At 36.3% G+C, this 12,772-nt stretch overlaps 1 protein-coding gene across 1 annotated transcript; it reads right to left on the bottom strand.

Annotated features, from left to right (window-relative positions):
* Positions 1-9,069: 9,069 nt before the first annotated feature.
* LOC145054424 (protein CDI-like) lies at positions 9,070-10,338 on the bottom strand. Its single transcript, XM_079002624.1, has 2 exons — positions 10,199-10,338; positions 9,070-10,081 (listed from the first exon to the last, which is right to left on the bottom strand). The coding sequence occupies exon 2, from the start codon at positions 10,054-10,056 to the stop codon at positions 9,271-9,273; it is 786 nt and encodes a 261-aa protein (XP_078858750.1). The 5' UTR covers positions 10,057-10,081; positions 10,199-10,338; the 3' UTR covers positions 9,070-9,270.
* Positions 10,339-12,772: the final 2,434 nt, after the last annotated feature.

Raw genomic sequence — 12,772 nt, 5'->3', positions numbered from 1 at the left:
ACAACTTTCAACTACAAAAGGGTGATATGAGTGCAACAAAATACTATCAAAAGATGACATGATTAGTTGATAATATGGCCAATATTGGACATCCCATGACCGATGTAGAGGTTATTGGCTATATTCTCGCTGGTCTAGGTCCTGATCATGGTAATATTTTCACATCTATTATGGTGGTCAGTAACCAACGAGACATAACTCTACCGGAGTTCTATTCGTACCTTATTGCACATGAAGCACAAGCCTCTGCTATAAAATTTTAGTATAGTTCTCGTACTCTATTAACAGTGTTGCAAAGAAGGAAACAACTAGTTCAAGTGGAACCCGTCGAAGTTTCAACAACAATGGATACAATTGGTCTAATAATCAACAACGAAGCAATTATGGTGGTCGTGGCAGCCGTGGCGGTGGTAGAAACTATGGTAGAGGATCACGTTGTTAAGTTTATGGTATTCCTAGCCACACAACTTTGAGTTGCAGGAATTGATTCAATCATGCATACCAGTTAGAAGAATATTGTGATGGTCACAACACAACTTCAGGGAATTACATCAATGATAAAAACTGGTATCTTGATACTAGAGCAACAGATCATCTCCCAAGTGACCTTGATCGTTTGACCATTCAAGACCGTTACCTTGGTAAAGACCAAGTTCAAGTGGCCAAGGGAGCAGGTTTGCATATTCTCATATCAATCATTCTATGATTCCCAACTTAAATAATTGCTCACTTGCTCTTAGAAATATTTTATGTGTCCCTAAAATCCATAACCACTTGCTTTCTGCATACAAACTTTCATCAGATAATAATGTATTCATTAAAATTCACCCCAATGCTTTCTTTGTTAAGGACAAGGTTATGGAGAAAATGCTTATATTGAGTAGAAGCAAAGGAAGTCTCTATCCAGTGTCGATTCCTCGTCCTTCTCGTTATGTTGCATCCAGTGTTCAAGTATTTATGTCTCACTGGCATCAAAGCTTGGTCATCCTACTTCAACAGTTGTCAAGTCCATTTTAAAGTCAAATAATTTAGGTCATTTGTTTAATAATGTGTTGTCTATATATGATGCATGTCAACATGCCAAGAGTCATCGACAACCTTATAATAACTTTGTTCATGTCACTTCATCTCCACTCGAGCTTATTCACATGGATGTGAGGGCCTACTCAGTTGGATAGTGGAGGTTTTAAATATTATGTTAGTTTTGTGGATAATTATAGTCGATATACCTGGATTTATTTAATCAAGCATAAGTCTGATGTTGAGAAAATCTTTTATAATTTTCAAAACCAATTTGAACGTCTCCTTAATGCTTAAATCCATGTAATTTAATCTTATTAGGGTGGTGAATACCACAAACTCCATAAATATTTTCAACAAATAGGTATATCTCATTGTGTTTCATGTCCACATACATCACAACAAAATGGAATGGTTGAACAAAAGCATCGTCGTAATGTTGAAATAGGTTTGGCACTTCTAGCACACTCTCTGCTTCCTCTTTGATTTTAGGATGAGACTTTTTTAACTTCATGTTATTTAATAAATCGTATTCCTAGTCGTGTCACGGATAATTCTACATTCCTTACTCGTCTTCTCAATTTTCAACTAGATTATTCCTTTCTTCGTAACTTTGGGTGTGCATGTGGCCAAGTCTTCGTAATTATAACTCTCATAAGCTTGAGTTTCCATCCAATATGTGTGTCTTTTTAGGGTACAAATCAATGCACAAGGGGTCCAGGTATTTAGATAAAAGTTTTGGTCTAATTTATATATATCATACGATGTGATTTTTGACTAATCATGATTTCCTTTTGAAGTCTCAACGATTTCCAAATCTCTTTCATCTACATCTAAAAGTGGATCTTTTCCTCAAACTAAACTGGCAATTATATATGATCATATGCATAATTATGACTTATCCTACTTATGATGTAATGTTTCTAATGTAGCTGGAACACCACTTTCTCCTATTCCTGCTCAACTAATATGAAATCAAAGATTAAATGTAGTTGAACAACAGGTTCCTATATTGCCAACACCTACATCAACGTCTCAAGCTAACTTTGTTGTCCATGATGACAATTCAACTCCTGTTACTACTGATAATGGTGCCTCGACTAGCACTGGTGAACCGATAACTCCGCCTCCATCACCACAAGGGGCTATAACATGTGCCCAAATAAGACAGGTGTTTCCAAAAACATATACTAATGTAATAGTTCGATATGATCCCAAGAAGCGAGCATGTTTTTGCTAAGCCTAATTCTTGGGGTGCAAAACTCTCCATTTAGTGATGAATTGAAGGCTTCAACCCTTTTATGACATGTGTAGAATTCAAGGCTTGTGACTTATGGGTTGATGGTTACAGTGATTGACAAAGTTGTTGTTGATGGTTCGATGATGGATCTTTGACTTATTTGGATACGAAAATGGTTGTAGATTGAAGGTAAAAATATCATAGAGGTAGGTTGTAACACCCCACCCCCCCCCCCCGACATGTATCACAATATTGTCCGTTTTGGGTTCCCGGCATGAAAACTTCGCAGGGCGTCACCTATCTTTGAATTGCTCTTGCCTAGGCACGCTTAATTGCAGAGTTCTTATGGGATCTGTTGCCCTCACGACTTTAAAACGCATTGTGACAGGGAAGGTTTCACACCCCTTAAAAGGAATGTTTCGTTCTCCTTCCAAGCTGATGTGGGATCAGGTGCAGCTAACCTATCGCCTTCACCCCCCCCCCCTCCATTATAGGTTTCGACGTCCCCGTCGAGCACATCGATCCATGACCCAGCTCTAATACCATTTGTAACACCCCCCATCTGGCACGTATCACAATATTGTCTACTTTGGGCTCCCGACACGAAAACTTCCCAGGGGCTCACCCATCCTTGAATTGATCTCGCCCGCACACGCTTAACTGCATAGTTCTTATGGGATCTACTGCTCTCACGACTTTTAAACGCATTGTGACAGGTAAGGTTTACACACCCCTTATAAGGAAGTTTCGTTCTCCTTCCAAGCTGATGTGGGATCAGGTGTAGCTAACATGCCCCTCTTGTGAGTTGTAACATTCCAATCCAGGTATTCTTTCCAAGTCCTTGTAACAAAAATTATTTGATGGGTGATAAGTTCCTCTATACGCTAGGCGTGCACATATGTACGCTTAGCGTACATGGGCGGGTGTGATCGTGTACTTAAACCACGTACACGGGGCGTATGAGCTTGTACGCAGTACGTATGTGGCCAGAAGTAGAACCCTAATTTTAAGGCATGCGCCTTATTTAAGCTCACTTATGACTCTTGGACCCTCACCTTTATCAGCCTCCACTTCTTGTTATCATCCCTCAAACCCTAGTTTGATAATGAGTGTGATTTTTGAGCTTTAAAGTGACTTTGGTGGCCTTTTTGGTGTGTTTGCAAGAAGAAGAACTTGGTGTGCAAACCTTGGAAGTGGTTGAGATTCAAGATACTGCATCTATTTCATCTTAGGAAGAATTTGAAGTGTGTGATTTCCCGGATCAATAGCCGAGCAGTTAGTATTTATCAGCAGACCGAGGTGAGTCTTCTCCCTATATCCCTGGGTCGAAGACACCAAAGTCATCCCACTATCCAGTTATATAGTATGCTAGTTGTTGTATGATATATTTTGTGTCTGCATGATCGGGTTGAAATATACCCCAGGGCAAGTCCCAAAATGGCATGATGGGTTGAAATATTCCACAGGGCGGGGTTCATTATGATATGTTCGGGTTGAAATATACCCCAGGGCGGGGCCCAATATGATATGATCGGGTTAAAATATACCCCAGTGCGAGGCCCCAAGGCAGGGCCCATACTTGCTTTTTGGGTTGGAATATCCCCCAGGGTTTTGCCTAGTTGTATGTTTGGTATGTAGTATTTTTGGGAAAACTCACTAAGCTGTTGCTTACAATTTATATTGTGGTTTCAGGTACTTCTGATACTAAGGGGAAGGGCCCGACTTGATGGCACAACATTCACTCCCCACCATTTCCTGCATTTGTTGTTATTGTCACTCTGATGATTTTACATGATGATGATTATGTAATGGATTTTGGAATTAAACTTATGATTGTAAACCTTAATTAAAAATCAAAAATCTTCTCCTGGTTTTTGGGTTGTTACATGGGTAAAATTGGTGTTTTAATTTGCAAATTATCGAAGTGTACAAGAATGACGAAGTGCTTCCTGTGAATTTGATTTCGATGGTCAAAAGCAAAATTTTGGTTCAATTGGTGTCAAAATATGTTGAAAATTCACAATCCAGTAAGCACTTAATTGAAAGTCAAATAAATAGAGTCAACATTCAAGTTCTTATACATATGAAATTCGGTTGATTATTGAATGAAGTGTTTGATATTGGTTCGATATTCACTCGACATGAAATTGGTTACTAATGATTGAATTCAACTAATTGATGGACGAAATTGCTATGAATGATTGTGGTATTAAAATGGAGTCGAAGGATGTTAATGGGTTGAATCTGATACTTTGATGGTGGTTCACAATAGCATCGAAATTTTGGGGCTATTAGATGGTTTTGAAGTTAATTTTGGTGTTGGAAGTCGAAATAGGTTGAACTCAAAGAATCGAAGGACAGAAGGAGTGACAAAGGTTCGAGGGCATTCGATAGTCTTCAATGATTATTCAATAATGACATTTCAATGGTCGACGATTTGATAAGAAAAGAACTCGACTTCGATAGTGGAGAATCAATTTCGAGTTGAACGGTGGAAGATTAAAAACTTCATTTTTGGTGCTGAATCGATTCAAGCCTATTGTCGCATTATTTTATAGGTAACATAAATTGGGGGAAGAAGATACTAAAATTTACACATTCGGTCCTCCGATTTTCAGCAACTTGACATTTTCACCCACAAACAAAAAACTTTGCAACTTTTGGAGAGATTTCTTGGGATTTCAAAGTTGATGTTTTTGCAAAGTGTTTTCTTGAAATATGAACATTTTTTTCTTGTTCAAGTCCAAGGCAATCCAAAAATCAAAATCTCAAATTTCGACTAAAAAATGTCAAATTTATTGATTTTTCGGAATTTAAAGCTTCAAGTTTATTCCACTTGTCGAGGAGGAGTATAGCATTGATAAATCCAATCCGAGCAAATTTTCATTCCCATTTGGATGTTTTATAATCATATTTCAATTATAAAAAAGGGGAGAATTCAATATGGGTATTCAGAAGAAGTTTTTGGATATTCATATTTTTAGTGAATGATCTTCTATATTAGATCTTAAAGACCAATGTGACTTTGAAGGGGAGTTGTTATTGATTATGAAGTGATTCAGATTTGAAATTCTAAAGTGGGTTTTTATGATGGGTTTTGATTTCTTGATTAGTTTTGGGATGTGTTTTATGCTCGAGGATGGGTAATTTTCCTTGGAGTTTTGGATGCTCAAGGTTGAAGTTACCACTTGTAGCTTTGGATTGTAATGTCTCACATCCTAGATTGTGAATTAGAAGACTATAGAAGATTTGAAGATTTGATGATCACTTCTATAGTCTTGTCATGATTGAGGTCTTAACTTGCTAGTTGCTCATTTGGAACTAGAAGTTGAGTCATCGATTCCAATTTTCGAGGGGGGGGGGAATGTTGGGGTGCAAAGCTCTCTAATTAGTAATGACTTGAAGGCTTCACCCCTTTTATGACATGTGTTGAATTCAAGCCTTGCAACTTATGGGTTGAGCTTCCCTATATATACTAGTTTAGTATTCTTTGTAGGTTGAGATAGCTCCCATTTTATATAGATGAGTAGATTAGTTTAAGAGAGAGAGAGAGAGAGAGAGAGTATTGTAGGAGCAAACACATGCTACTAAAAAAATTATTCTAATCCATTTTATCTATACCATTATGCTTCAATGTTAATTCATTTCTTTCGATTATGAACTTCTATATTTTGCACTGTCAAATCAAGCTTCATGTCCTAACACTACCTCTCATCGTCAGGCTCTTTTGGACCCGGCATGGCAACTAGCCATGAAAGTTGAAATTGATGCACTTCACAAAACACACACATGGGTCTTGGTTCTATGGCCTCCTGGTGTTAATCTTGTCAATTGTAAATGGGTTTTTAAGCTAAAACAACATTCAGATGGCTCTATTGAAAAACATAAAGCTCTTCTAGTTGCTCGTGGTTTCACTCAATATCATGGCATCGATTATCATGACACATTTCATCTAGTTGTAAAACTATCCACAGTGTGTCTCGTTCTTGCTCTTGTTATTTTCGGGTGATGACATTTACGTCAAATCGATGCGAGCAATTCTTGTCTTCATGGTTTTTTGGATGAGGAGGTCTATATGCAACAACCCTTAGTTTTGAGAACCCTCAACGACCTCATCATGTGTGTAAATTACAGAAGGTAATTTATGGGTTGAAACAATCACCGTGTGCATGGTTCTCAGGACTAAGGGGCAAATTACATGAGCTTGGTTTTCAATCGTCCAAAGATGACACATCTTTGTTTTTCTTTCATCTTGTAGATATTACTATCTATATGCTCGTTTATGTACATGACATTGTAATTGCTGGTTCTTCTCAAAAGGTTGTTGATCATTTGATTCATAACTTGTTTGTTTCTTTTCCAATAAAGGATCTTGGTAGGTTCAACTACTTCTTAGGAATTGAAGTTGCTTACAGTTCAGGGGGAATAACCTTGTTACAACACAAATATGCTTCTGATCTCCTTATTCACGTTCACATGGAGAATTGTAAGAGTGTTTCAACTCCCATGTCAGTCACAGATAAACGTGCATGTGATTACGGAAAAGCTCTCAGTGATGATGATGTCTTCATATATAGAAGCATGGTTGGTGGTTTACAATATCTTACACTAACACGTCCATATATCTCTTTTTCAGTTAACAAGGTTTGTCAATATCTTTCAATACCCACTGGTATTCATTGGGAAGCAGTCAAATGTATCTTGAGATATATAAAAGGTACGACAACAATATGGATCCACATTAAAAAAAAATCCAATTCTAGACTTTTAAGTATATTCACAAATGCAGACTGGGCATGATGTTTGGATAATCACAAATCTACTGGTGGGTTCGCAATGTTTCTAGGACCACATCTGATTTCATGGAGTTTGAATAAGCAACATATTATGTCTCGATCAAGCACAAAGGATGAATATAAAGCTTTGGTTAATGATACAGCTGAAGCAATATGGGTACAATCTATTCTCAATGAGTTAGGAATGTTTTAGCCACGATCGTTGGTGTTATGGTGTGATAACTTGGGAGCCACTTACTTGACAACTAATATGATATTTCATGCCCAGATTAAGCACATGGAAGTAGATTTTCATTTTTTTAGAGAAAGGGTAGCTATGGGTGCTCTTGATGTTTAATTATATCTTCTAATGATCATGTAGCAAACGGGTTCACTAAGCCAGCAACTCATAGCATGCTTGACCGTCTTAGATACAATCTAAACCTTGTTCCAATTAAGATTGAGGGGGAATGTAAACCGAAGGTTAGAAGATAATGTAGAATAGTTTGAATTATGAGTTTGTTATACATATAATAATAACTGAATGTAACCTTATCGTGTAATGATTATATATATATATATATATATATATATATATATATATATATATATATATATATATATGATACCTACGGGTTTTGTGTGGCAAATATTTTGTTTTACTTTCTTCTCTCTTTTCTGGGACGATTATCCTTGTCGCACTCTCATTTGATCTTCTTGGAATGATCCTTCTGATCATCTCTTGAAGCATTTGGGTAAAATACACAAAAGACACTTACATGCACCTTTATATACTAGCTACGATGGTTACCACTCCCGTGGCTTCTTGAACGAAAATCAATAGGTTTGAACCTATTTGTTGATGGTGGTGCTTGAATTTGCACTTGTTCTTTCATCCACCTACAGACCTTTAGTCTAACTCTTAAGTCACAACCTTGCCTTTTATTGGAGACTACTGCTCCTTTCTAAATTGGGTCATATGTTCGTCCTAGTGTGGTCTTTACTTCAACTACAGCACAGACCGAATGGTCATACTCTAATGACCTTCCATTGCATAACGCAAAAGTTACCTAACGAACTAAACTCTCGTATCTACAAAAAGACATTAACACGGAAGACACCTTATATCTTGTGTTAACAACCTAATCATGCCTCCTTTGGTCAAGGAAGAACGACCTTCAACCATATCATAGTAGGTAGCATCACTAGCTGCTAGTTGCTCAACCCTAACGAAGGCTGCAATACTTATGTCGATCACTTCGATCATCTCTTTCTTCAATTTCCCAACTAAAGTCTGTCACTACAGAGGACATGGTTCTTTTAACCATTCAACTCACTTACGCAGATTTATTTTATCCGAACATGATCCTTCTTGATCACTTGGGTTTTGAACCAAAACTATTTTCGTAGTCATCACAGTAACACAGGTAATAACAGAAACGAACAAAACAAACTCAGTTATTAGTGCCTTATTAACCTTGTAACTCTTCTTAATCCAAATACAAATCTTGTGATTCCGGTAGTACAGGCCTATACTACCATTCACACCTATGCATTTGGTTTTTTAGCATAAATAACAAATTTTGTAGGTTTTAGAAGGCTAAATAGATGATTATAGAATAAACACTAAAACATTGATATGAGATCATTGGTAAAATCTTACTGCCCTGGTATCATATCTACATTTGGATCTAAATGTCCCAATATAGATCTCGCTTTCGAATATGTCCTTGTGTGATCGGGATCTATATTTTCCTATAAGATCTTTAGATCGTAAGATCAAAATCGAGAACTTGATCTTAACAAATGTTAATGGCAATTACATAATGTTCAATCTCAAAAAAATCATTCGCCACCACGACACATCAACAATCTCAATTAAACCCGTAAGAGCACTTGAATGATTTTGACCAATTTCATTGATAAATAGGAATTAGCTTTGGGCTTTCGATCTTTTGGTCGAGCCAACAAATCTAAAACCTAAGTCCGTTAAGGTCATGAGAGAAGCTTGAGACAAACCATAGGTAGGGATGCTTATAAAAAGAAGTTTACTATTATTACAACACAAAGCAGATACACTATATAGAAATTACACCCAAACAAATAGCTTAATAAACCCAAATTCCTACCTAAAAATCAATCATTTTAAGGGGCATTAATGAAGAACAATCAAGCAATCTTAGAAACATATTCTCAAACAGTTGTTGTGCAACATGTAAACAATTCACACATTTCTTAACCAAGTTTCTTCTCTTTCTCTTTCACCTTCTTGTACTCTTCCAATTCCTTTAACCATAAATCCCCAAATTCGCAATCTTTCCATGCCTCAAACCATGGCCCTCCAGAAGTATAATGGATTGCTTTTGGGTATGTACTCGGATCACCATCAACAACCTGGTTATGACCCACAAGAAAGTTCCAAACAAAGGGAACTGACCCAATTTCACCATCTTCTAGCCATTGAAACCTATGAAGAAACGCACCTGATTCTTGATTCACAATCGCCGGCGTCAGAATCTTGTTTTTGGGATGGCCGGAGTTATACAACACCATCGATGACCAGTTCTTCCGTGGGTACGCCGTCTGAACAGCCCCATCCATCTTCGTCGTCTCTTTCGGAGTGTAATCGTGTTGCACACACATCATTGCGTACTTCTCATCAATCAGATCATGCAATTCTTTCACGTCTCCGAGATACAAAAAATCGCAGTCCACGAACACCGCCCACCCTTCGTAGTTCGCCAAGAATGGCGTCAAAAAGCGCGTGAATGAGAATTCAGTGCTTTCGAGTTTATTACGTTCGCGCCAAAAATATTTCTTCTCTCGTAATTCAGATTGCTTGATGGGGATAACTTCGACGGGGATCGAAGATCGTTTCAGGATCGAATACCGACACACCTCGTAAGCCAGATCTTCCCGTGTGTCGTAACCTACGAAGATCCTAAACGGTTTCTTCTCTTCGCCATTGTTGAACACAGAAGCACCGTTATCGTTGTTGGTGATGGCAGATTCCACCGACATAGCAATCGAAAACCAAAATTCACAGCTGTAAACATGGGAAATTATGGAAAATGAATCTCAATGCAAAAACAGAAATTGGGGATGGAAGATAAGCAAAATGAGTATGAATTATGAAAGAATCCGAGGAAAATGGAAAATGTACCTGAGGGAAGATCGTAGATCTAGATTGCTGGATTGGAAGGATACGATTCTTTGGGGATTGAGCGATCCAGAATTAGAAACGCGTGGCAATCTTGGTTTCGTTTCTTGATCGTCGATCGATCGCTAAATCTTTTGTTTATATAGTTGTCATTTTTCTTTACTTTATGAAATATCCAAGTTATTGGTGGTGTTTGATGTGCCATTAAAATCAGAAATCAATTTTTCTGTACAACAGAGGTGTCACAGTCTCACAGAGGTGTCAAACCAGTCCAAATAGCTAGTGTTAAGTACGGACTTTTTTCTTGGACGTGCCGACTTGAAATAAATTTATTTTGACCTTTTTTTTAGCTTCGCTTTTATATACTAAAATATAAGTAAATAATCTTTACAAAAAATGTTAATATTTTAGATTTATAAAATACTTTCAAATTAATATTCTTTTATAAAAAGACTTTTAAAAACTCTGATATTTTTTTTCGGTTTGGCTGTTAACAAATTAATTTTAGACTATTTCGTAAACTGACAGAAAATATTATAACTTTTCTGTAAAAACATTTATTATTATTATTGTTGTTGTTATTATTATTATAAAAAGGCAAATAAATAGATATTATTTTTAAGATTTGTTCTTATTAATATTATTAAATAAATACATATATAAATATATTTTAAATACTTATTTATACATATAAAAATGTATTTATACATAAAAATATGTAACACCTTGACCCAGATATTTTCCATTTATACCCTTAGTATGAAATTTATTTGTAAAACTGATTCATTGTCTCTTTATGTGAAAAACACATATGTGTATAGTACGTTGGGCATAAGTGGCTGATGGTCAAACCCCAATTTTTAGGGTTTGGACCCTATTTAAGCATCATTATCTCTTCAATACATCTTCCTTCATCGACCTCCATCTTTCAAATCGTCCCTAGCAAACCATAATCATTTGTGTGTGTGCATTTTAAGCTTGAAAGCGTGTTTTTTGGTGATCTTGAAAGAAAAGAAAAAACTGGAATCAACTTGGAAGCTCAAGACATCTTGGATCCAGAAGTATCTTGCCATCGGGGATTTCGTACATATAAAGAAATCTAAAATCCAACTTCATATGAAGAAGTTATGCTTCTTCGAAGTTTCGCGATTAAACCGACAAGACTTTGCATATCGTAAAAAGTAAATTTTTGATAAATTACTTTTTAGCCTTAGTGATCTAAACAATAGTCATAGTATTCGTTAAACCGAGAGCGTGCATATAGAGAACGTCCAAATCTGACTTCATAGGAGGAAGTTACGGTTTTTCGAAGTTTCAGCGTAGCAGTATATAGCACATAAATCGAATTTTATATAAGTCAATTTTTAGCCAAAATGATCTAAATAAGAATTGAAGATCTTATTAATAGGAGTTCAATGATAAAAAAAGATAGTCGAAAACAGAGTTCATATGTAGAAGTTATGAATTTTACATGGTCGTTAACAATGTAATTTTCTCAGACTGCTAAATTTAAATTTGGTTGGGAATTAGCCAATGGGGTCAAAAGAAAAGTTATAGTACTTGTAAATACCTACATGTGGATCTAAAAAAACATCAAAAACGAAGCTTGTATGTGAAACTTATGAGTTTTTGAAGATCTACAGTTTTACCTGCGTTCGGTGCCATGTGTCGGCACTAGAGGCGAAGCCTTAGTGCCTACACATGCTCACAACATGATAGGCATGTCTCACGATGTGAGAGGCCCCTGTGCAACCTATAAATAGAACCAAATTTCACTTATTTCATCACACATTTCCATTCAATTCTCTCCCAAACCCCCTAAGGTCCTTAGGCCTTGTTCTAGCACTTCCTAAGGGCTAGTAGCGAAGCTCTGGAATGTCAGAAAACCCTGAGAAGTAGAGCATTCGGTTTAGAAGGTTTACTCGTGCAGTGTCCGGTCTCTCACTAAACCACATGTAAGTTGAGTTATGTTTACCATACTTTAAGTATAACTTATGTTTAAGTTCATTATAGCTATTATGAACCTATAAACAAGATTTATCTGTAACATCCCCAAATTCATGGTCATTTAAAAAAAATTATTTATGCTTATTTGAAAATCAGAGTATTCATTTTAAAGAACAATATTGTGGAATTTGCTCCTAGAAAACATGATAAATATATTATCAAAGCATTTCTGAAGAAATGTATTTTGTTTATATTAAAACTTTGGAAATGTCATCGTCAATATAGAAACATAAGCATAAACAGACCTTACAATTATTTACACTAGTGATTAAATCTCCTTTAATCTCTCATTGTAATATAGCTTCATATCGACACATATGATACAAATAAACTGAGGGGGTCAGGTTGGGAAACCTGGTGAGTACATAGGATTTTCAACCCACAATAATAAAGTTATTATGTTTCATCATCAAAAAATTAACCCAATTACCCATCCCCTTTATCTTCTTTATTCTTAAGTATCTTCCTTAAGAATATTGATTCCTCAATATTTATTCCTAAGGATTAACCTAAGGAATAGGCACGAAGTTCATCGCTATTAGGGTTTATATAATAGACACTAAGTCCATA

Source organism: Lactuca serriola, chromosome 5 (genome assembly GCF_051521515.1).
Source record: "Lactuca serriola cultivar US96UC23 chromosome 5, Lser_US96UC23_V15, whole genome shotgun sequence".
NCBI classification, from domain to species: domain Eukaryota; kingdom Viridiplantae; phylum Streptophyta; class Magnoliopsida; order Asterales; family Asteraceae; genus Lactuca; species Lactuca serriola.
Note: the sequence above shows the minus strand (reverse complement) of the source record. Positions and strands in the feature narration are given on the sequence as shown.

Bases quoted from the DNA above. Each gene is read 5' to 3' on its own strand.
- LOC145054424 (XM_079002624.1), bottom strand. From the start codon at position 10,056: ATGTCGGTGGAATCTGCCATCACCAACAACGATAACGGTGCTTCTGTG.